Source organism: Balaenoptera ricei, chromosome 19 (assembly GCF_028023285.1).
Source record: "Balaenoptera ricei isolate mBalRic1 chromosome 19, mBalRic1.hap2, whole genome shotgun sequence".
Classification (NCBI taxonomy): Eukaryota; Metazoa; Chordata; class Mammalia; order Artiodactyla; family Balaenopteridae; genus Balaenoptera; species Balaenoptera ricei.
In genome coordinates this window covers 9,362,487-9,387,117 of record NC_082657.1, presented here as the reverse complement: position 1 = coordinate 9,387,117, position 24,631 = coordinate 9,362,487, and the positions used below count along the sequence as shown (strand labels likewise).

General features: G+C 45.5%; 1 protein-coding gene and 1 long non-coding RNA gene across 3 annotated transcripts; one reads left to right on the top strand and one right to left on the bottom strand.

The window, feature by feature from the left end:
• The first annotated feature begins 5,254 nt into the window (after positions 1 to 5,254).
• PNMA8A (PNMA family member 8A) lies at positions 5,255 to 7,361 on the top strand. 2 transcript variants are annotated; one of them, XM_059904001.1, is made up of 2 exons: positions 5,255 to 5,410; positions 5,695 to 7,361. In XM_059904001.1, the coding sequence occupies exon 2, from the start codon at positions 5,783 to 5,785 to the stop codon at positions 7,277 to 7,279; it is 1,497 nt and encodes a 498-aa protein (XP_059759984.1). In that variant the 5' UTR covers positions 5,255 to 5,410; positions 5,695 to 5,782; the 3' UTR covers positions 7,280 to 7,361. The 2 variants fall into 2 exon arrangements, with proteins under 2 accessions (XP_059759984.1, XP_059759985.1); XM_059904002.1 differs by having other exon boundaries at positions 5,255 to 5,550.
• Positions 7,362 to 15,216: 7,855 nt separating this feature from the next.
• On the bottom strand, positions 15,217 to 23,630 carry LOC132353096 (uncharacterized). The gene is made up of 2 exons (XR_009498954.1): positions 23,373 to 23,630; positions 15,217 to 16,337 (listed from the first exon to the last, which is right to left on the bottom strand). It is a non-coding gene; the product is annotated as an uncharacterized LOC132353096 (long non-coding RNA).
• Between the last annotated feature and the right edge of the window lie 1,001 nt (positions 23,631 to 24,631).

The window sequence follows — 24,631 nt, the reverse complement described above, 5'->3', positions numbered from 1 at the left end:
AACAGAGAGGAAGAGGATGCAAAGGTTACCCTAAAGTGCCAAGACGGGTGAAAGTGTTGGGGCTGCATCTACGCGTTGTCATGGAAACTGCAGTTGGAAGTGTTGTCATGGAAACCACAGCCAGGACTCCTACCAAAGTTGCTTCAAAACTATTTTTAGATCCACTGGTAATCATCGGTGGTTCACTGATGGGAGAAGGGGCAGGCAGCTGATTCCACTTACACACACACATACACACTCACACACGTATATATACACATGCATATATACATATGTACAAATATATATTTATAATTACCTATACATATAATTGTATATTGTATATGTAATTATAAATATATATTTATATGTTCATATATAAATAACAAATTTAAAGTTTTTCTCTCTCACGCATTAATTTATCTCTTTAATATTTTGGAATGCTTAATTAACTCAGAATCTGCTTCTCTGATTGAACCCTGACTGAAACACTCTTAGGCATCCGTGTAGTGAAGAGTTAACTCAACAGGTCTAGGTTGTCCAAACCCCGAACCTTTTAAAGAATCAACTAGCCCTTCTCTGACTCCTGGGTAACCTCTAAGCCTTAGAGGATCCTGTACTAATAATGCAATTTATGGTGGTGGCCTTGTGCCCTGCAACATCACTTTGACCTCTGGAGATGCTGAAGCCTGAGTAAAGTCAATCACATGTGTGCTCCATGCCTACATGATTGACCCAGAAAAAAAAAATCCTGGACACTAAGGCTCAGGTGAGCTTCCCTGGTTGGCAATACTCTGTATGTGTTGTCACACATTGTTGCTGGGAAAAGTAAGTGCTGTCCATGTAACTCCACTGGGAGAGGGTAACTGGAAGCTCGCACCTGGTCTCTCCCAGACTCTGCCCTACGCACCTTTTCCCTTTGCTGATTTCAAACTGTATCCTTTTCTTGTAATAAAGTATAATTGTGAGTACAATAATTTTTCTGAGTCCCAGGAAGACTCCCAGCAAATCATTGAAACTGAGGTTGGGCTTGTGACCCTCAACACAGTATCTCAAATTCATCACGGCCCAAACTAAACTTCTGATTCACCCTCTCCCTTCTTTCCCAAGTCTGTTCTCCATCAAACCTTCCCCATATAAAACTAAGTGCCATCATGCTCTTTCTAGTTACTCATTCCAAAACCCTGGGGTCACATTTGCTTAGTTTACCTTGCACCTCACATCTAATCAATCAGCAAAACAGCAAAGACTAGTATGAAATATTTACAGAAAAGTGCACATATCATAGGCATACAACACGTTGAATTTTCACAATCGGAACACACCTATAACCGACAACCAGAACAAGAAACATCTTGACTAGCTCTCCCTCCGCTCGGAGGGAGACACATTTCAAGTCATTAGACATTCCACAGGAAACAACTCTCCCGACTTCTAAAAACATAGGTTAATTTTGCCTGTTTTTGTACTGCATATAAATGGTATGATACAGTATGTGCTCTTGTGTATCTGGTTTCTTTTGCTCAAGATTTTGCAGGATTCATTTATATTGTTGTGTGTCATTGTAGATCATTCATTCTAATTGTTCAGTATTTTATCGTGTGAACATTCTACAGTTTATCCGCTCTTCTGTTGATTGGTGTTTGGGTAGCTTCTAGATTTTGGCTACTAGGAACTGTGCTGCAATGAATATCCTTGTTTATAGTTTTAGGGAACACATTTCTGTTGGGTACATACATAGCTGGGCGTGGAGTTCCTAAGTTGTAGGGCTAGCATCCGCTTTCCTTTAGTGGATACAGCCAAAGCGTTTCCAAAATACACATGCACGAGACGTGTACACGTATTACATGCATGAGAGTTCCGGACAGCTACCACTAGATTTTAGTACAACTTGCTACACTCTTCTAACAAGAACATCCCATTTGGTAGACATTATGCTACCAATCTTACTTTCCTGGACCCAATGGTTTAACCATCCCAGAACAAACTTCAGGTCAATGGAAAGATGGTATAAGAAGAATGCCACTCAACAGCGGGAGGGCTCCTGGAACTCTTGCCTTTACGATAATAACAGTTTACTATGTGTCAGGACCAAATACACATGTTTTACTTATTTATTTATTTTATTTATTTATTTTTGGCTGCGCTGGGTCTTCGTTGCTGTGTGTGGGCTTTCTCTAGTTGTGGCGGGCAGGGGCTACTCTTCGTTGCGGTGCGCAGGCTTCTCATTGCAGTGGCTTCTCTTGCTGCGGAGTACGGTCTGTAGGTGCACGGGCTTCAGTAGTTGTGGTGCATGGGCTTAGTTGCTCCGTGGCACGTGGGAGCTTCCTGGGTCAGGGATGGAACCCATGTCTCCCACATTGGCAGGAGGATTCTTAACCACTGAGTGCCCAGGGAAGCCCCCAAATACACATTTTTTATTTTATTTTATTTTTTGGCTGCGTTGGGTCTTCGTTGCTGCTCATGGGCTTTCTCTAGTTGTGGCCAGCGGGGGCTACTCTTCATTGCAGTGTGCGGGCTTCTCATTGAGCGGGCTTCTCTTGTTGCAGAGCACGGACTCTAGGCGCTCAGGCTTCAGTAGTTGTGGCTTGCGGGCTCTAGAGCACAGGCTCAGTAGTTGTGGCGCACGGGCTTAGTTGCTCTGCAGCACGTGGGATCTTCCCGGATCAGGGATGAAACCCGCCTCCCCTCATTGGCAGGTGGATTCTTAACCACTGTGCCACCAGGGAAACCCCCAAATACACATTTTTTAAAATAAAACATTGAATGCTGAGTATTTGGTCACAGGCAAAAATCACCATCATAGAATGAACTTTAGGGAATATAAGAACAAATCTGAAATCCTATCAAATTCAAAACTTTTTATTACAATTTAATTTTTTAAATTTAGTACCCAATTTTTTTTAAGTTTGGCAGTATAATCTTGTAGCAAAGTCAGCTACAACTTGCTCTTCTGGCTACTCTGCTTTATGATACTAAATGGCTGAAGAAGAAACAAGACATATTTGACCAGCTCAGCTGATGGTGACACTCACCAAACTATCAACCTTTCCTTCCTTGCTAAAAGTAACTGACTAAAGTAGAAGATTTATCGTCTCATCATCTGAGAAACCAGAGGATCTTGTTGATAGTAACGATGGTATATCATTGAAACAAACCCATGAGGTGAAACTTGGTGCACTGCCAGAAAAAGCTACTTTGGGGAATCTTTTCAGGGACCAAAGATCGTTGCTCTCTGTGTCTTTGGAAGTAATGTCAATCATCACCAATCCTAGACGCACTCTACTTTTGCAATATCTTCCTGTTATCACTTGCTGCATAATAAGCCATCCCCAAACTTAGGGGCATAGAACTGTTTGTTATACGCACTGATTCTATGGGTCAGGAATTTACACAGGGTAAAGCAGTGATGGTTTGTTTTTGCTATGCCATGTCTAGCCCTCAACTGGGATGATGTAAGTGGTTAGGGAGTGACTCAAGTGGTTGGGGGGTAGAATCATCTACAAGTTTCTTTACTCCCATGTCTGGTGGGCTCACTTGAAGGCTGGGCTCAGCTGGGAATCGTCGACTGGAGCACACACATGTGACTTCCCCGTGTGGCTTGGGCTTCCTCACAGCATGGCAGTCAGAGGATAGTTGAACTTCTTACCTGGATGCTCAAAGATACAAGAATGAGATTGTCCCAATGAACAGGGAAGAAGTTGCATGGCCTCCTCCTAGCCTGAGGAGTCACGTAGCTTCCCTTCCATGATACTATTGGTTCAATCATTTCCTTTCTACCACACTTTCTATTGGTTAATGCAGTTACAAGTCTGCTCAGATTCGAGAAGAGGGGACATAGATCCCCACTTCTCCATAGAAGTAGTGTTAAAGAATTTATGGCAACGTTTTAAAACCACTGCATAGTGATATACATTCATTCTTCAGCTGATTCATAGAATTTCAACATGTTAAACACTTGAGATTTTAAAACTCTAGTTATGGGCTTCCCTGGTGGTGCAGTGGTTAAGAATCCACCTGCCAATGCAGGGGACACGGGTTCGAGCCCTGGTCCGGGAAGATCCCACATGCCGTGGAGCAACTAAGCCCGTGTGCCACAACTACTGAGCCTGCGCTCTAGAGCCCTCGAGCCATAACTACTGAGTCTGCGTGCCACAACCACTGAAGCGCACGCACCTAGAGCCCGTGCTCCGCAACAAGAGAAGCTACCGCAATGAGAAGCCTGTGCACCGCAACGAAGACCCAACACAGCCAAAAATAAAATAAATGAATTAAAAACAATAAAACTTTAGTTATAGCTAGAGTGTTTGTCTTTATTGGAATGTGAATATTCAGATTTAGTAATTTGAATGATGTCTAAAATATGATGGCAACTCGGGCAATCAATCACACGAATATTGATCATGCCCAAGTTCAGGGATATCAGAGAGGAAAGTGAAATGGATATCTGGCTATTTGGTCTTGCAAAGGCCAATTCCAAAATGGAACCCAAACAACAGATTTTGGTTGAATACCCAGGCCCACTGCATTTTTCATATGTGATCTCCCCTAATCTTCAAAATTTCCAGATCAGGAAAGTTTTTCTTGGTATTCCTATTGTGAAGAAGAGGAAGGAGCTCAGAGAGCTCAAATTTCTTGTTTAAGATCGCACAGTTAGGAAGCCACATTGATAGATGTATCAGTGAGGGCCTGACAGGAAACATGGCAACTCAAACTGAGTCACTGAGGACTGTTTCATTAACTATTAACAAAGGTGTTACCTGTAGGCAGTGAGTTGAGGAAACCAGCAAGGAAAGGTGAGGCACTATCCCCAGGCTTGAAGGGGGTGGAAAATCGAGAAGTTTCTAGAAACTTCTGGAAATTTCTGGAACAAGGAACTGTAGCTAACCTAGAAGGCTCTCAACAAGAGCTGTGGCTTTTATTAGGGGAACCCATGGGGATTGAAGCCGCTGTTTCCTCTCGCCCTCTGCTTTCTGTTGTCTCCTAGGAGTCTTGTTGGCTCAACCCAACAGGAAGGCTGAGGGTAAGAGGGGTAGTTGGTGCAGCCATAGAAGTCAGCACCCCCTACCCCCGTCCCGGAGGCCCATGTTGAGTAGAGAAAGGTGGAAAGACCGGGTCCGGGAGGGCAATCGGAGAACATGCAGACCTCGGGCTCGGTGAATAGGTGAACAGTCGCACTCCCACGCGATTTCCCAGGCCCAACTGCACAGCCCACGCGCTAGCTTGCAACCATCGGTTGCCATGGAGACCGCGGGCACTACGCGAGAGCAAGTGCGCAAGCGCGCTCTGGGACGCCGGCCTCGGCTCAGCGCAGCTGCCTGGACCCAGGCGAGACGCCACCTGACGCGCCCTGTCCGAGCGGGGGCGGACGCTGGCGTCTCGGGCACTTGGCCCAGAGCATCCGTGCCGGCGTGGCCCGAGCTGGCACCTGGTAAGCGGCTGCATCCCGGCGGCCTCTCCTTGGCCCGTCTGGGCGGTCAGAGGCGGGGCTGCCGCATCCCTGACGGGCTGGCCGAGAGCCAGGCCCCGGGGAGGGGCCGCTCGCGGTTTTCGGCGATTCCAGGACACCGCGTGAGCACCCGGGGCCCGGTTTGGGGAGGAAGGCCTTGGGAAAGCGCGAGGCCTCCTGCAGGCCAGCCTTGGAGGGGGCAGCTGAGAACTCTGAGCCTGGCCGTGTTCCCGGGAATTTGACCTCCCTCTCCTGTCACCTTACAGGATTGCTGTTTAGGGACCGCTGCAGTCCCGGTCCACGTCGTAGACTCTTCAGTACACGTGGGAATCGAGCTGCCAGGTGTCCACGACCATGACGGTGAACCTTTTGGAGGACTGGTGCCGGGGGATGGAGGTGGACATCCACAGGTGCCTGTTGGTCACAGGCATCCCGGAGGACTGTGGCCAAGTGGAAATTGAGGAGACCTTGAATGGGGTCCTCTCCCCGCTGGGCCCGTACTCTGTGCTCAACAAGATTTTTTTGAGGGAAGAGAATGCCAAAGCTGCCCTCATTGAGGTGGGCGAGGGTGTGAATCCGAGGGCCATACCCCGGGAATTCCCAGGAAGGGGGGGCATCTGGAGAGTGGTCTGTAGGGACCCCACCCAGGATGCTGAGTTTTTAAAAAACCTGAGTGAATTCTTGGATGCAGAGGGGCGCACCTGGGAGGATGTGGTCCGCCTGCTTCAGCTCAACCAGTGCCCACCACCCCAGAACCAGAATCAGCCCCCAGAGAACTGGGCAGAAGCTTTGGGGGTGCTTCTGGGGGCGGTGGTGCAAATCATCTTCTACATGGATGGCGAGATCCGCAGCCGGGAGGAAGCTAGGGCTCAAGGGGTTGCTGAGGCCCAAGCAGTGGCATCCTTGGCTTTGGCAACAGCGAGGAAGGTCAAGAAGGAGCCAGGGTGGGCTGCAGAGGTGGGCTCTGCCTTGAAGATGGAGAACCTGGACGGCTGGAATGACGTGGAAGATGAGGGTGACCCTCTTGAACCTCTGGTTCAGAAGGCTGGAGCTAAGACTCGCCCCAGGAGAAAGAAGCAGAAAAAAACTCCCAAGCAGGAACCAGTGCCCTGGAAGAAATCCAGAGGCAACCATTCCCACAGCTCGGCCTTCTTGGAGGATCTTGAAGCTGATGATGCTGAAAATATGGAGATGTCAGAATATATCAGGAGCAACAAAAAGCCCTGTGTGAAGCAGGAGGGGTCAGCTTTGAAGAAGGCCCTAGCGAAATGTGCCTGGAAGTCTCCCAGCAACCCGCCCCACGATGCCCAGGCAGAAGCTGCGAGCCCTGGAGTCGCCTCTGAGTCAGACCAAGATGGTGGTCCAGAGGGCCCACCAAAGAAGAAGGCCATGGGCTGGGCCTCGGCAAAGAGCCCTGCTCCCATGAGGAAGAAAAAGAAGGTGAGCTTGGGCCCTGTCTCTTATGTCCTTGTGGATTCGGAAAACACCAGGAAGAAGCCAGAGATTCCAAAGACAGGGCAAGGCTCGAGAAGGGATGCATTGTATCAGGAGGCCCTTCGGAGCCCACAGCCCGCTGAGTCACCGGCCTCAACCTCCCAGGGTCCAAAGGCCAAGCCACAAGGCTCTCCTCATGCCTCCAGTGGTGAGAATGACAACAGAAGTCATTTGGGTTGTGTCAACAAGTGGATGAAGGGGGAGGAGCAACAGGGGCAGGTGGGGACAGAGGAACCCGAGGGGACAGAGGGTCAAATGGTCGCTGAGGAGGACCCCAGTGCAGTGGAGGTAGTGAGTGACACACTAGTTGAGGTTTTAGAGGCTGAGAGCCCTGATCCCCTTCCTAGGAGCCCCTGAAGGCCAACATTGGGGACACCTGTGGGGACAGGAGTTGGCAGAGCAAACCCACTGACCTGTCTTTTGTTGGTGAGTGTCTCTGTGGTATTCTCCGGTCATCTGACACTCATCTGATCCCTCTCCCTCAGTAAGAACTGAATAATTTGGGGTTATATTGTTTGTCAGAGTAGGTGGCTTTGAGGGTGGAGTTTTCTGGAGGCCTGTTTGGGAGATGGAAATGTTCAAGGGCTTAGAAGTTCCAAGGAAGTGAAAAAACTTTCCAGTGACACTTCTCTCTGCTTCCCCTCTTGAGCTGTTCTAATTTATCCACAGAACCCAGAAAACTTTGATTTCCATCTGCATCTGAGCAGTTGAAAGAAGACCAAGGAAGAAGTTCCAAGTGGGGAACAAAGTTTCCCTTGTCGTTGACTTTTGACGGTTTTAGGGACCCACCCAGTTCATAGAGATCCAGCTCTCAGAGGTAAATGGTATGTGAGATTTAGGTGGGAGGAATTAGGGTAAGGAGGCATACCCCTATGCTTTACCTCTGCCAGGCCTGCTTTTTCACCTCTTCCTAGACTCACCTTCAGAGGTTGGAGAGTCACTAAGCAGATTGGGAAAGCTCTAAAACGTTCACCTTGGCACATGGGCAAGGTCACTGTTATGTGGCCTTTCTCCCCCATCCCCTGCTTCCTTTTCTGGATGATCAGCCAACCTCTGCAGGGCCTGGCATTGTAAAGGGCGGGGCAGCCGTTCGCTCCCTTCTTCCCTTTCTCTGCTTCGACCACCGGGTAGGTTAAGCCAAGATCTTTGCTGCAGACCTGACTTCCTTGCTGCTACTGGTCTACAATATCCATCCTCCAGTTCTCTAACCAGTGGATGTTAAGGTTCCAAGCATCGGTTTGGGGGAAAAAGACTGTCCACTTAGGCCTTGAAGTGTTTGGTTTTCGGTCCTGTTAATAAAAATGGTACTTGGATTCCCATTTGGGGTGAAACCCTTGCAGGAAGCGTGTAGGCAAGAGGAGCAATGGATGGGAAAGGACTCTGGCATTCCTGGCTCCCTGGCTCTAATTCCATCCAATACCCCCAAACTCTTTTTGAGGCTGAAGACCAAATCTCACATTCTAGGAAGAGAGAGAAAAATATGCTTTAAAAATTGGCTGTTAATTTCTGCCCTCTGAATAGACCAGAATGCCATGTCTCCTGGGTGTGCAGGAGTCGGGGGAGGGGCGGGTTACCTGAGCTCAGTGGTTTCCAGATTGTATCCCGGGGAAGCCCAAGCTGTGCTTAAAGAAGTAATCCGAATCTATTTTTTCAGGTATTTAAAAAAAAAAAAACAACTGAAAGATGACTACTTGAATGTGTCATAAGCCAAACAAGTCACATCAGAGACTATCAAAATATTACCTTGTGTTCATCAGCTAGCTTGTCTTGGTACAGGTATCCAATTCGTTGATTCCACCACCTATTTGCATATAGTTGAATTTCTTGTAAATGTGACTGATAGGAAAAGTTCCAAGTGGGAGAAGTTGGTCCTGCGCGTGGCCTGTCATAGAACACTCTGAAAGAAGTTTCCCTTTGTAATTCACATACTCCTGTCCTGCTGTGATACTCAGCTGTGTGATGGCAGATGTATCAATACGGCACGCAGTAATTCATATTCTATCAGAGAGAGTTTTAGGGTCTCTCTTCTGGCTTCAGTTTTTGTGATAAAGAATGTGAACAGTTGTTAGATGTTGTTGGTGATTCGACTTTGAAAACAGATTTCTTGTTGACGATTCATTTCAAAAGCCTGGATGAGTCTGAGGAGGCAGGAGGAAAGGAGATGGTTTCCGTTTGTAGCTCTTCACCTGTGTGCATCACGGTTTTCCTCGGGTCTGAGCAAAACAAAACAGAGGAGTGAATTGGCCTTTCAAGGTGACGAAAGCCTCCAGCTCTCCAGCTCCTGATTTCAGAATCAGGTCCATTAGGGCTTCGTTGTGTTAACAAATTGACATTATGATTAGTAAATGTAAATGTATATGCTATAAAATAAAGTTTAGCAAACTAAGTATCTGTTGAGTCTCTTATAGGTGCCAGTGGTGTGGACTGTTTAATTTGAGAAAAGGGTTCCCCCCGCTGAACAATACACACTGTCCTAGACACCCAGCCCAGCTGTTGCAGACCTGGGGTTCAAGCTGCAAGGGTCGTCAATTTCCTGTGAGAGAAGAAGCCATCAAGATGTCTCTCATTGCTACATGGCCTGCCACCAACGTGAAAGCCTTCCCCAGAGAGTCTGTGTTGTTTAGAAGTTTCTAGAACAGATACCTGGTGTTGTGAATTAACCTGAGAAGGCGAGTTTATTTTTAAAAGCAGCTTCCCCTCAGACAGAAGCTGAGGTTTTTCAACAAAAAATCGAGTTAAGTTTCCTCCTGCCCAAGCCCCTCCCCTGCCTGGGACGCCTGAATCAGGGTGGCCACTGCATCAGAATCACCTGATGCACAAGAGACCAAAGGGGAAGCGGGACTTTGAGGACGGGGGAGCTAATTAGGCACTGGAGTGTGCACACATAAAAACCCAGGTCAGAGGTTAATTGATTGGGTCCTTTTGTCTGCCCCTCTATGGGAAAAGCCACGTTTGGCCAAGATCTTTATGTACCTCCCTCGACCAGCCACTCCCCTCCAGTTGCACCCAGTCTGTCAGGAAAGGCTGGAAGTGGGGGAACATGGCCGGAAGTGGGAGGAGATCCAGGGATGGGGCTCCGTGGGGTACAGGGGAAGTCAGCTGTCCAAGGAGACCCCTCAGACCGCCTCTTGGACGCGGCAGCATTCTGTTCAGGGGTGGGCCTCAGAGCAAGGCCTGGCCACAGGGGGCCTCCGGGGCAAGGCGCGCGGTGCTGAGGAGAGGCTTGCACAGCACCAGGAGGGCCTGAAGGTAAAGTTTGCTCATCCATGCATGCTTCTGTTTAGCCAGAATTTATCGAGCATCTACCATGGGACAGCCAGGAACAAGACACAGCCCTACCCTCCTGGAGCTGACATTCCAGCAGGGAGGTGGGCCATGCATAGCTATATGACGGCGGGTAAGGGTCGGTGAGTACTGTGACAGGCTATAAAGCAGGAGAGGGTCGAGGTGAGTGTATGCGAGAGAGCAGAGAGAGTTGTCTGCTTTACACGGTGGTCAGGGAGCGCCTCTCTTAGGAGGTGACGTCTGAACAGACCTGAAGGAGGTGAAGGGTAAGACAGACCGCTGGCTGTTGGAAAGGCATCCCAAGCAGAGGGAAGTCGGTGTGAAAGGAGGCACGAGGGTGCCTGGCCTGAGAAAAAGTGAGGAGGCCGGCGTGGCTGCAGTGGAGGGAAACAAGGAAGAAGCGAGGAGACGACTCAGTAAGGATGGACTTCGGCTTTAGTCCGAGTGAGTCAGGAGAGGGGAGGGTCATGATCCAGCTAAGATGCTCACAGGCTCCCTTCCCCGTTCCAGTTCTCCATCCAGCTGTTAACTCTGAGGAGGAGATTTCTCTGCTCGTGGTTGGACACACGGGCTATAAAGTGTAATCCTTGATCTGAAGAAGTGATGCTCCGCCGTCCAAACTGGTCCAGTATCTTCTGGCTCTTTTATAGGACTCTGGGCACTTGCATCTTCCACTGAGTGAGAAAAGCCCAGTCTGGAATCAGCGTCCACTTCCATCAACCTCCCTTTGGAGCCCCGCCCCCCCCGGGCTAGCGGCGTCAGCCTCACGGGCCAGCTATGTACGATCAAGCCTTCCCACCAGAGGGTTTGCCACACAGCCATGTGCAGTCTCTGTCTCTCATTGGCAGATCCAGCAGTTCTTGCTGGCATTTTGTGCCTCAGAGGGTGCAAGAGGACTGTGTCTGGCTTCAGCCCCTCTCTGTATTGCTGCAGTGCCCCCATAGCCACTCATTCCATGGCCCCAGGTGACCGACTCAAGGGACCACATGCGGATATCTGCTTGTGGATTCCAGTCACCTTCCAAACCTGGGAGTTCTGAAAGGCACCGACATGTCCTACTCTAACGCACCTCCTAAATTCCCCTAGTGATTTCCACAGGGCTGTGCCCCATACAGGCATCCCTTTATTTATTTATTTATTTATTTTTGGCTGTTTTGGGTCTTCGTTGCTGCGCATGGGCTTTCTCCAGTTGCGTTGAGTGGGGGCTACTCTTCGTTGCGGCGCGTGGGCTTCTCGTTGTGGTGGCTTCTCTTGTTGTGGAGCACAGGCTCTAGGTGCGTGGGCTTCAGTAGTAGTTGTGGCAGGTGGACTCAGTAGTTGTGGCACATGGACTCAGTAGTTGTGGCTTGTGGGCTCCAGAGCGCAGGCTCAGCAGTTGTGGCGCACGGGCTTAGTTGCTCCGTGGCACATGGGATCTTCCCAGACCAGGGCTCAAACCCGTGTCCGCTGCATTGGCAGGCGGATTCTCAACCACTGAGCCACCAGGGAAGCCCCTGGGCATCCCTTTAATAGGCCAGGTCTCCAATGGCCAGGCCATTGACCATCACTCATGAGTCAGTAAAAACCAAAACGGATTTTACCACTTTAATTCTTCCACCACCGTTGGGAAAACAGCATGCAATTCAGCCCACCGAGCTGATTTGTTTTTACGTCCTTCCACTCTCTTCTGGAGTTCCCTACTAGTAGAATGTAAACTACGAGATGTAAAAGACCAGTAGATGATGATGGAGGCCATCTTGCCACCATGTATCAGGAAGTGCAAAGGCCCTGAGGCAGGAGTATTTCTTGTGTCGGGGAGGCCAGTGCAGCTGGAGTGGAGTGAGCAGGAGGGGAAATAGGAGGTGAGGTCAGAGGGGGTAGACTTTCTGAACCCAAGGCAATATAGAGGAAAGCAGACGCAGAAGAGAGAAAGAGAGAATACTGTTTGTATTAAGTGAGAGCCTGGCTTCAGCCATGCCTGAAAGCCAGACTCTTGGACTTTTGGGTTACATGAATCAATAAATACCTTACTTTTTCTTTTCTTTCTTTTGCCTTTGCCTATCCTCTCCTCCCCCAGCAATCTGAATTAGCTTATTTCACGCCTGACATTTTCCTGATTAATGAAACTACGAAAAGGAGTCCAGTGAAAACTAAATCACCCATCCACCCTAGATTCCAGAGTTTAGTGGTTTCTTTTGTATCCTTCCAGAGATGCTCTATGTAGATAAAAGGTTTACAGCATTTATATGCAGATATATTTTCATCCTCTTTTTCACTCAAATGTAAGAATACTATGCACATTTTTCTGGACCTTGTTTTTTCACCTAATATATCTTAGAGAATGTTCCATTTTTCACCATCTGGCTGCCTAGTGTCAGGGTCAATGGCTTCAGGTATGTTTGTATCCAGCTGCTCAAAGGGAAGTCTCAGGAATCTGGCTCCCCTGCCACTCTAAGCTCTTTTCTGTGTGTTGGTTTCCTTCTCAGGCCAGCCTCTCCATGGCGACAAAGGTAGCTGCCAGCAGTGTAAAGCTATTTGATCCTGAAAGCTCCCAGTAAAAATGGGTGTGTTTTCCGATGGTTCCAGTTTCTGTCCCAGGGAAGACTTCTGATAGGCCCCCCCCACCCCCCGCCGGATAACATGTCTAGCTCCAAACCAGAGTGGCTATGGGAACATAGTGCCCTGATGGGCCAGCCTGGGTCACATGTCCCTGTGACAGTGGGTGTAGGCCCTTTGATAGACAGCCAGCCCCTCCAGATATCAGTGGAAGAAGGGAGGGACCGGTTTTCAAGAGGGATGCAGAGAGGACAAAATAGATACTGAATGACTCCTAGAGAGGTTCAGGACACATCTTTGGTCCTCCAGCTCAGAGTAAAGCCTTGGAGAGACCCTAGAGGGCAGGCCACAGGATGGGCCTGGGGGAGACACAGCCTAGGGGAGTGGGTAAGGGAGACAACCTGCTTGAGTTTGAATCCCAGCTCCACTCTCTGACTGTGTGACCTTGGGCAGGTCCCTTCCCCTTCATTTCTTTATCTGTAAAATGGGGCTTATCATCAACTTCACAGAGTCCTCCCAAGGTGAGAGACTCTACAGTAATGGGTAAGGCTGTTGGGTCTTTAAAATCCTTTATGATAAGCACCATAACTAAGAAATATTTTAAACGGGGGGTGTCTTTGGGGAGAGGGATGAGAAGGTGAGAGGAAGAGAAGAATTTCTTTTTCACTTTGTTCCTTTTTTGTACCTTTTGCGTTTTTGGCCTTGCCCGTGAATTCTTTTTACTTCTGTGAAATACCAGTAGGGCTGTTTTCTGAGAGGCGGGATGACAGGCCATTTTTTTTCCTCCCCAATATTTGTGTTCTATAACCTAAAGCGCATTGACTAAGGTTGCCAAGATAACTTGTTTTTCTAGAGGTTTTGGAATAAAGATTCCTTTGAGATATGAACATGTATTTGACATTGTGTTAAATGTGCCATGGGTAGGTGAATTGGTAGCTTTGTGCTGCTTTTTAAAAAAATTGTGGTAAAATACACATAACATAAAATGTAGCAGTTGAACCGTTTGTTTTAAGTGTACAGTCCGGTGGCATTAAGTACATTCCCGTGGTTGTGCAGTCATCACCCCCATCCAGCCACAGAATCTTTTCATCTTGTAAAACTGAAACTCAAACCAATAACAATAACTCTCCATTGCATCCTCCCTCCAGCGTTCAACAACCACCATGTAAGTGGAATCACTTTTTATGACTGGCTTGTATCACCTAGAATAATGTCCTCAAGGTTCATCTCTGTCATAGCATGTGTCAGAATTTTCTTCCTTTTAAAAAAGAAGAAGAATGTTCTTCCCGAATAATATCCCATTGTATGTGTGTACCACATTTTGTTTATCCGTTCATCCACTGATGGACACTTGGGTTGCTTCCACCTTTTGGGTGTTGCAAATAGTGCTGCTATCAACATGGGCGTATAAATATCTCTTTCACTCCCTGCTTTCAATTCTCTCATGTATGTACCCAGAAGTGGAATTGCTGGATCATATAGTAATTCTATTTTTAATTTTTTGAGGAACTGCCATACTGTTTTCCATCATGCTCCCTTGATTTTTTTGTTTTGTTTTGTTTTTGGCTGCGTCGGTCTTAGTTGCAGCACAGGGGATCTTCACTGTGGCATGCGGGATCCTCCACTGCAGCACTCAGGCTCAGTAGTTGCGGCATGCGGGCTCTCTAGTTGTGGCTCACGTGCTGAGTAGTTGTGGCGGGCGGGCTTAGTTGCCCTGTGGCGTGTGGGATCTTACTTCTCCGACCAGGGATCAAACCCACATCTCCTGCTTTGGAAGACGGATTCCTAACCACTGAACCCCCAGGGAAGTCCCATGCTCCCTTGATTTTGAAATCCCAGCCCTTTCTGCAAAATTGTAGAAGCAGGGGACCACATGGCAGAAACTTCTCCAGCCCATCTGCCGCCAGTATGCTCCACTTTCACTGTGATAATGATGAGTGAACCTGGAACAGATTTTACCAGCATAATCTGGCATGACAGATGATGGCTGTGCTTATTGTAAATTTGAGGTGTTCTCCTAATACCCTCTGTTTATGGGAAGGAATGTGAGCACTTGTTAAATAGTGTTAAAAATTCAACACTGAAACAAAAATATACCACTCTTCTTCCAGGCCTTAAGATCTGTTAAATTTGAGCATTTCCGGTAATTGCAGGGTGAACAGTCTTAACATTCTCACAGCTGGAGTAGCCAAGAAAATTCTAAAACAGACCAGGAAAGAGGATGAGCCTTGCGGGTTGTTAAAGATATTATAAAAATATGTTATGAATCCACAGTAACAGATAGTGCAGTAGAACAGACCAGCAAATCCAGGAATAGACACATAGATTTGGGAAACTTTGTTTGGTGGTTTTGCAAATCAGTGGGAAAAGAGAGATGACTGAACAGCTGGTGTTGTGGCAGCAGTGGGAAGAGAGGCTAGTTATTCTTATAAAATATAAATTCCAGATGTGTCAAAGAATGAAACACAAAAAACTAAAATGATAAAAGTTGTAGAAGAAAACACAGGCGAATTTGTCCATCGTTCTGGCGTGAGAAAGATCTTTCTAAGCAGGATACAAACCCTAAGGGCCAAACCAAGGAAGAAATTAATTCATTTGTCAACATAAAAATTAAAAATCACCCTGTGACAGATGTTACTGTTAAAAAAAAGACAGATGATACACTTGCAAAATGTTTCTAATATATATCATAGTAAAGAGCTAACTTTTTAACTCTAGTAAGAGCTGGTTCAAGTTAATGAGCAAAAGATGAACACCCTTATAGAAAAATGGGCAAAGCGTATCAACAGGCAATTCACTGGGAAGATATTACAAACAACTGATAAATTATGTGAAAAGTAAGCTTACTGCACTCAAGCTGCAATCAGTGCAAATCGAAACAAGAGAGCATTGTTCACCTGATGAGCAAACCTTCTTACACATTGTACATACTCCCTCCTGGCAACCATATTAGGGAAAGCCAGCTTCATAGAGCGTATTTGTTTAAACTGATGCCAACTTTCTGGAGTTTTTATCGATATTTGGTGATTACAACTAATTTTCACAGAACACCAGTGAACCTCTGTTACTTTAACAAAATAATCAGTTTGGTGGTGCTACTTGAGTGGTGGCATGCTACATACTTTAAAAAATTTACTTTTTTATATTTCCTCACATTAAAAAATACAACACCACAGACATTTAAAAGCATGCAAACAGAGACATGATTCAATCCAAACATTAGCCAGTGTGATTGGATGAACTCATTCCTCCACAGATAATGCAGTGACTTTTTCTACCCATTGTGCTTAGAGATTTGTACTTTTTGCGACAGAATGAGTGACTGAGATCAGAGAGCTGTGCTGGTCTGTGCTAACACCACCTGGTACGTCCAGGCCTGTAAAAGTGGCCCCGGAAGTCCTGGGTCTACACAGCGCATCTGTCCTTCTCAGTTAAGCATCAGGTGGGACTGTCACAGGTCCTTTGGGTCCTGGCTCTTGTCGAGCCCTGATGGCCATGGAACAGCAAGAGGATGCATGGTAGGTCTCAGCATGACGGCATGGTCCTGGGATCATCTTAGTGTCCGGTGTAAGATTTGGCGTTTCTCCTGTGACTTCTGCAATTTTGATGAGGAAAGGAAGGACTTATTAGATAGACTTAGTGGGTCCACTATGAGACCACGTTTCCTGTGACTTCACTTTCAAGCTTCTGGCTCCATTTAATTGAAGTGTATCCTGGGTTTGCAAAGCGAGCTATAGAACAATTATTATCATATGAGAAGATAGGGAAATTTCTGGGGGAAAAAATGTACTGAGTAGGGATTACCACATAATCTCAAAAAATGTATGTAACACATAAAAATGTAAACATGTATATTTTAATTCATTTAGAAATATAGTGTGTGCTTTTAGCCACTGAAAAGGAAATGAAAAAAAAGAAAGATGAACCGCAAACTGGGAATAATATTAACAGCACGTATAACACACATGGGCTAATTTCTTTAATTTACCAAAAGCTGATTCAGAATAATAATATGAAAAAGACAACCTGGCAGAAAAGTATACAAAGGCCAGGACAGGCAGTTTGGAGAAAAGAAATCAAGATGACTCTTAAGTGTGTGAAAAGAACAACGCTCGACCCCATTCCTATTTTAAGAATTAAAATCAAAAGCAATGAATTATAGTTTTTCACCAATCAGAAATTTGAAAATTGGATAACAACCCACTGATGGTGAGGTTGTGGAGAAATGGGCAATCTCCTCCACTGTTTGTAGGGAGGTGAATTTGTCCAATCTGGAAATGATCTCAATGCCTGTGGTTTCAGGACTGGTTAAATCAATTATCAGCCATTCTTATGTGCCGAGGCAAAAGGATTTCTGAGCTATCTTATTAATTTAAGGAAACATTCAGAAGAATGCATATTAAGATCATTTTTGTTTAAACACAAAAGATTTGTATGTAAATGCTGGTTTATGAATAATTTATTTTTCTGACAGTAACAAGTAAATAAAGAGTAATAAGAAAGCTGTCCTTTTGGGGAGAGAGCCTAGGGGAGGAGTAGCAATAAGGTGAGTCTCACTTTTCATATTTTGTCTTTTAAGTACTCTGAATATTCCAACAATGAACAATTCATTCATTCATTCATTCAAAATAACCAGAGGGGGACTTCCCTGGTGGCGCAGTGGATAAGAATCCATCTGCCAATACAGGGGACACGAGTTCGATCCCTGGTCCGGGAAGATCCCACATGCCACAGAGCAACTAAGCCCGTGCGCCACAACTACTGAGCCTGCGTGCCACAACTACTGAAGCCCACACACTTAGAGCCCGTGCTCCGCAACAAGGGAAGCCGCTGCAATGAGAAGCCCACGCACCGCAACGAAGAGTAGCCCCCGCTTGCCACAGGCAGCAACCAAGACCCAACGCTGCCAAAAATAAAACAAACAAGAAAACAAAATAACCAGAGATAGTACAACCACTCTGGGGAACTATTTGGAAGCTTCTTAAGGTTAGCCATACCCTTGCCACATGACTCAGGCAATCTACTCCTAAGTATTTTTGCCCAAGAGAAATGAAAACCTATATCTACCAAAAACGTGTACATGAACATTCACAGCAGCATCTTGCTGATTATAGCCCAAATCTGGAAACAACCCAAATGTCATACCAATTTTAGTTATCCATGAGTTGATGGACATTTGGGCTGTCTCCACTGTTTGGCTGTTGTGAATAATGCTGCTGTGAACATTCACGTAACAAATTTTGGGGTGGCCATATGTTTTCTTTTCTCTTGGGTTACCTAGGAAGTGGTTCATCCACTCAATGGAATATTACTCAATAACAAAAAGGAATGAAATACTGATACCCACAACAATATGGACAAATTTCAAGGGTTTTTAAAAAAAAAATTGAAGTATAGTTGATTTACAATGTTTCAGCTGTACAGCAAAGTGATTCAGTTATACATATATATATATAATTTTTTTTCAGATTCTTTTCCATTACAGGTTATTAAAAGCTAGTTCCCTGTGCTGTACAGTAGGTCCTTGTTTATCTATCAAAGGTTTTATTTTAAGGGGAAGAACCCAGATACAAAATAAATACACATACTAGTCTTAGTTCAGGCTGCTTGAACAGAGCGCCATAGACCGGAGACTTATAAACAACAGAAGTTTATTTCTCACAGTTCTGCAGGCTGGAAATTCGAGATCAGGATGCCAGCATGGTTCTGGGGAGGGCCTCCTTCCAGGTTGCAGATGGCAGACTTCTCTTTGAATCCTGACATGGCTAGGGATCTCTCTGGGGTCTCTTTTATAACGGCACTAATCCCATTCAGGAGGGCTCCACCCTCATGATCTAATCACCCCCAAGGCCCCCCACCTCCTAACACATCACCTCAAGGATTGGGATTTCAGCATATGAATTTTAGGGGGACACAAACATTCAATCCGTAGCATTACTGTATGAGTCCATTTATAAGAAGTTTTAGAACAGGAAAAACTAATCTGTGGTGGAAAAAAATCAGAACCGTGCTTGCTTCAGTTGGGGGAAGGTCTTTGTGAGGGGGTTTGGTAGAATGTTCCGTGCCCGGGGTGGTGGTTGTACAGGTACACGTGTCTGTCCAAACTCACCGAATTATACACTTAGAATGTGTGCATTTCACTGTGCGTAAATGACACCTCAATAAAAACAGTTTTTAAAAAGTAGAGGGGGTAGGGCTTCCCTGGTGGCGCAGTGGTTAAGAATCCGCCTGCCAGTGCAGGGGACACGGGTTCAAGCCCTGGTCTGGGAAGATCCCACATGCCGTGGAGCAATTAAGCCCGTGAGCCACAACTACTGAAGCCCGCGCGCCTACAGCCCGAGCTCCACAACAAGAGAAGCCACCGCAGTGAGAAGACCGTGCACCGCAACGAAGAGTAGCCCCCGCTCACCGCAACTAGAGAAAGCCCGCGTGCAGCAACAAAGACCCAACGCAGCCAAAAACAAATAATAAATAAATTAAATAAATAAATTTATTTTTAAAAAAAAGTAAAGAGGGGACTTCCCTGATGGTCCAGTGGGTAAGACTACACACTCCCAGTGGAGGAGGCCTGGGTTCGAGCCCTGGTTGGGGAACTAGATCCTGCATGCCACAACTAAAAGATTCCGCATGCTGCAAGGAAGATCCTGCATGCCGCAACTAAGACCTGGCGCAGCCAAAATATAAATAAATAAATAAATATTTAAAAATAAAGAATAAAAAGTAAAGGGGGTGATTTTATTTTCATCCTTATAGTTCTGTGCACTGAATGATTAACAGCCAAAACCGTAACTATGTTGTACACTAAAAGCCACATCACCGTGACGGGGCTGGTTTAACGCATTTTGTGTGTGGTTATAAATCTTGTGGTAAGCCAGCTCCAGCTCACTTTGTGAGCCTGTTTACGCTACCCATCGACGCGATGTGGATGAAGACTGTTATAGCCCAGCATGGGTCTCTGTTTGAAATTCAGGTCTGACACGTCCGTTCTCATAAAACTATGCATGTGAGTCCCATCTCAAGTGTGCGGAAGTCACATTCAGTTCAAGGTCAGGGGGCTCAGACAGAGGGGTGGAGGCTGCTTGGTCCAGTGTGAGGATGCAACAAATCTCCACCCCGGAGGAGAAGCTGTTGGAATGGATTTTCCTGTTGGATCCTGTGACCTTGACATTTCTGAGGGGAAAGTGCTCAGTTATTAAAGGATGTTAATGATTCAAATGAACCAAATTCCCCATACTTGACTTACAAGCATTTGGTTTAACCGAACCACGTCCTGACATTATAAAGGCAAACTATTTAAAATCTGCTACCCTCTGAGAATGGCCAGAACACTCAGGAAAATGAAAATTAACGTGGGCGAGCGAGTCCTAGTAGACAGTGAAATGGATTATGAAGCTGAGATATCACTTAGTTTGTTTATGCTGAAGAAATAGACCAACCACTATATTCAATATCTTGTAATAAACTATAATGGAAAAGAATCAAAAAAAAAAAGAAAACGTGTGTGTGTGTGTATATATATTTATCTGAATCACTTTGCTGTATACCTGAAACTCACACAATATTTTAAATCAACACACTTTAATTTAAAAAAAAGAAAAGAAATAAACCAACAAAACAGTGAGACAATAATGAGTACAGAAATAGAAATTCATACATCTGAGAAGTTAGACTCTGACTATGGTGCTATTTATTTTAAGTTAGCAGGGGAGAAAGGGGATTTTCTAGGCATAGCTAGTGCTTAGAAAACTGGGCAGCCACTTGGAAAAAAAGACTAAAGTTGGGTTCTCTGCTTCCTTCTGCCAAAATACCTTCCAGAAGGATCACAGATGTACATGTAAAAAAGAAATCAACAAATATTTAAATAAAAACAGGAGTAACTTTACTTACCATTTTGGAAGCAGGAGGCATTTCCAAGAAGGACTCAAAGCCCAGAGGTCATGAGGAAAAGATGAAAGCAACCTGATTATATTAAACACTTAAATCCTTAGAAAAAAAATCCACAAAGTCAAAAGACAGCAAACTGGAGAACACATTTACTGTAAGCATGATGGACTCAAGATGAATTTTCTCAGTTTACAAAGAGCTTGTACATATCAAAGAAAAGACAAACATAGAACAATCTGGCAAGGATCTCAATAGGAAATTCACAGAAAAAAATAATAAACAAAAGCCGGGCTTCCCTGGTGGCGCAGTGGTTGGGAATCTGCCTGCTAATGCAGGGAACACGGGTTCGAGCCCTGGTCTGGGAAGATCCCACATGCCGTGGAGCAACTAGGCCCGTGAGCCACAACTACTGAGCCTGCGCGTCTGGAGCCTGTGCTCCGCAACAAGAGAGGCCGCGATAGTGAGAAGCCCGTGCACCGCGATGAAGAGTGGCCCGCAACTAGAGAAAGCCCTAGCACAGAAACGAAGACCCAACATAGCAATCAATCAATCAATCAATCAATAAATCTTAAAAAAAAAAAAAAGCCAACAAAGGGTTTACTTTCCTACCAAGTGTTTATGTAACATAACACAATGTGCCAAGCACTCATAAGCATTTTCCTAATATCTACTTATTTAAGACAAAAAAAAAAAAAAATGGGGAGGGCAGTGCTATTATGGTCCTCCCCATTTTTATAGATGAGGAAACTCATCACCCAAAGAGGTCAATAACCAGTCCAAGGTCACTCTGCTGGCAAATGGTAGAGCCCAGATTTGGATCCTGGGGTTCCAAGACAGGCTCTTAACCAGGATGCCACACTGCTTCCCCCACCTCTCTCATGAATGATTAAAATAAGTGCAAAGCCAAACAGCCATGTGATCTCATCATTCACATATCAACGTAACAATAATGCAAAAGTTTAGGGATGCCCAGGCTGGCGAGGGCTCGGGGAAGCAGGCACCTGGCTATTTTTTTTTTTTTTTGATATATTCAAAGTGCTGAAAGGGAAAACCCTGCAACTTAGGTTATTCTACCCAGGTGTTCTTAATAGGCATGAACATTTGTACTTCCTTCTGAGGGCGATGTGGTTCTAGCCATCAAGATTTAAAATATACTCATCAAACTGTGCTGAGGTATGCCAGGGATGCTGGTTATAGCATTTTTGTAAAAGGGAGGAGGAAACTGGAAACAATATAGTTAAATGATTTATGCGACACCATAGAAAGGACCACTGTGCAGTTGTCAGAATGAAATGGATCTCTGAGTGCTGATTGCCAGGCCATATTTTTAAAACCTTTTATTGAAAAGTACATGTGTCCTAAGTGTTCAGCTGGATGCGTTTTCACAAATGGAACACACCTGTGCAACCAGCCCCCAGAAAACGCCTAAGGCTCCCCCCACCAAAGTCTATTGAGAGCCCTGCCCATCCTCCACCCTTCCCCCACCCCCCAACCTCACTCGCAGAGGTAAGTTCTGTCCAAGCCACACTTTTCAGTGAACAAACGGTGCTGCAAAAAAGATGCATTATGATCCCTTTTGTTGAATATTTTAAGAAGGAATAATACCGCATTGATATTGTTAATACACGCATACAGATATATTTGTTTCAGGAAGGAACAGGTATTTTTTTAATAGTGATTGCCCTTAGAGTGAGGGACGGGGTAGAGGGCAGGTGGAAGGGGTGCAAGGTGGGGACCTTCAGGGTTTATTTTGGTTTCCTGTGCTTTGTCAATTTCTAACCATACAATCATATTGAGTGTCTTTTTTTTTTCTTTCTTTCTTTTTTGGCCGCTCCGTGGCGTGCGGGATCTTAGTTCCCTGACCAGGGATCAAACCTGTGCCCCCTGCAGTGGAAACGCAGGAGTCTTTAACCACTGGATCACCAGGGAAGTCCCGTATTAGGTGTTTTTTTTCAGTACTCAATATTCAGCCATAAAATGGCATGAAGTGCTGATACGTGCTACATGTGGCTGAACCTCGAAAACATTAAGTTGAGTGAAAGAAGCCAGGCACAAAAGGCCACATATTGTATGATTCTCTATATATGAAATGTCCAGAATTGGGAAATCTGTAGAGACAGAAAGTGGATTAGTGGTTGTCAGGGGCTGGGGGAGGGCGAATGTGGTTCGACTGCTTAATGAGTACAGGTTTCTTTTTGGGGTGATGAAAAGGTCTTGGGTCTAGATAGAGGTGGTGGTTCCACTACATTGTGATCTAGTAAATGCCATTGAATTGTGCACTTTAAAATGGCTAATTTTATGTCATGTGAATTTCAATGCAATGTTTTTAAGTAGTAAAAAAAATCTGGCATCTGGATCATGGACCTTTTTTGAGGGGGGTACGGTAGAGGTTCTTCTTTATACTTTACCTTGAATTAAAAAAGCCACATGGACTTCCTGGTGGCGCAGTGGTTAAGAATCCGCCTGTCAATGCAGGGGACACGGGTTCAATCCCTGGTTCGGGAAGATCCCACATGCCGCGGAGCAACTAAGCCCGTGCGCCACAACTACTGAAGCCTGCGCACCTGGAGCCCATGCTTCACAGCAAGAGAAGCCACCGCAATGAGAAGCCCGCGCACCGCAACAAAGAGTAGCCCCCACTCGCCACAACTAGAGGAAGCCCACGCGCAGCAACAAAGATCAACGCAGCCAAAAATAAATTAATTTAAAAACAAAAAAAAGCCACAAAGCCAAACGCCCGTGTTACCTCTGGCTGCTGGGGAAAGTAGCTCTGCTGCAGATCTCGGAAGAAAGCTTTTGCTGTCCTCTTTAGATGTGTATTTGAGTTTTTTTAATCAACATGTTTTTGGTTGGAAAGTTCTTAGCTTTCCAAGGGTCAGTTTTTAAAATTCCAGCCTGGGCTCTTACATTCTTGCAAAACTGGAAAAGCAAGAGGGCTTGCAGAGAGTACAAGTCTGGTCATGCTCAAGTAAAGCAAAGCCGTGGGGCCCCCGCCTCAGTGGGAACGTTCTGGAACAAGCGTGAATATGTAGCTAATGTCAACGATTACAGCCCACTTTCATGCTCCAGGCGTGTTCTGGGTGTTTCCCCTATGACTTTCACACTTCGATAAGAAATGCGAGCATTTACAGAATGTTCAAGGGCAAAACGCTGAAGTGAAAACTCTCTCCCACTGCTTTTCCGTGATCCTGTACGCACTTAACTGAAGCCTTTCCTATGAGGGCAGGCTGAGCTGTTTTTAAAGCTGTCAACATGTAGGAACAGGGAAGGAAACATCCGAAATAATCAGAAAACAGAGAGATAGGTCAGTCACGCAAGGGGATTGGCTCGGATAAACATGAAACTGTATGATGAGCCTGCAGTAATTAAAACAGTCCCGTACAGACCGAAGAAAGGGAGAAGCAGAGCAACCTAAATCTACGAGGAGTGTTTACAAATATAGGTGGGGTTTCAAATCGGCACGGGAAAGGTGAATTATGTAAAAAGTGGTCTTGGGACAACAAGCTAACTGTTTGGGGAAAAACAGCCCACTCCTTACATCAAAATTAATTCCAGATGGATCCAAATGTATAAAATGAAACTGTAAGAGTGGCAGAGGGAAAGATGGGTGGATCGTTGATCATCTTGGAGGGGAGGAAGCTTGTCTCTTTTTTATTTTTTTATTTTTAATTCTTTTAAATTGAAGTATAGTTGATTTACAAAGTTGTGTTAATTTCTGCTGTACAGCAAAGTGATTGAGTTTTATATATATATGTATACACATATATATATAAATATATACATTCTTTTTTAAATATTCTTTTCCATTATGGATAATCATAGGATACTGAATATAGTTCTCTGTGCTATACAGTAGGACCTTGTTGTTTATCCATTCCATGTATAACAGTTTGCATCTGCTAACCCCAAACTCCCACTCCATCCCTCCCCCAGCCCCCTCCCCCTTGGCAACCACAAATCTATTCTCTAGGTCCCTGATTTTGTTTCTGTTTCATAGATAGGCTC

Coding starts and splice junctions, on each gene's coding strand:
- PNMA8A (XM_059904001.1), top strand. CDS start 5,783: ATGACGGTGAACCTTTTGGAGGACTGGTGCCGGGGGATGGAGGTGGAC.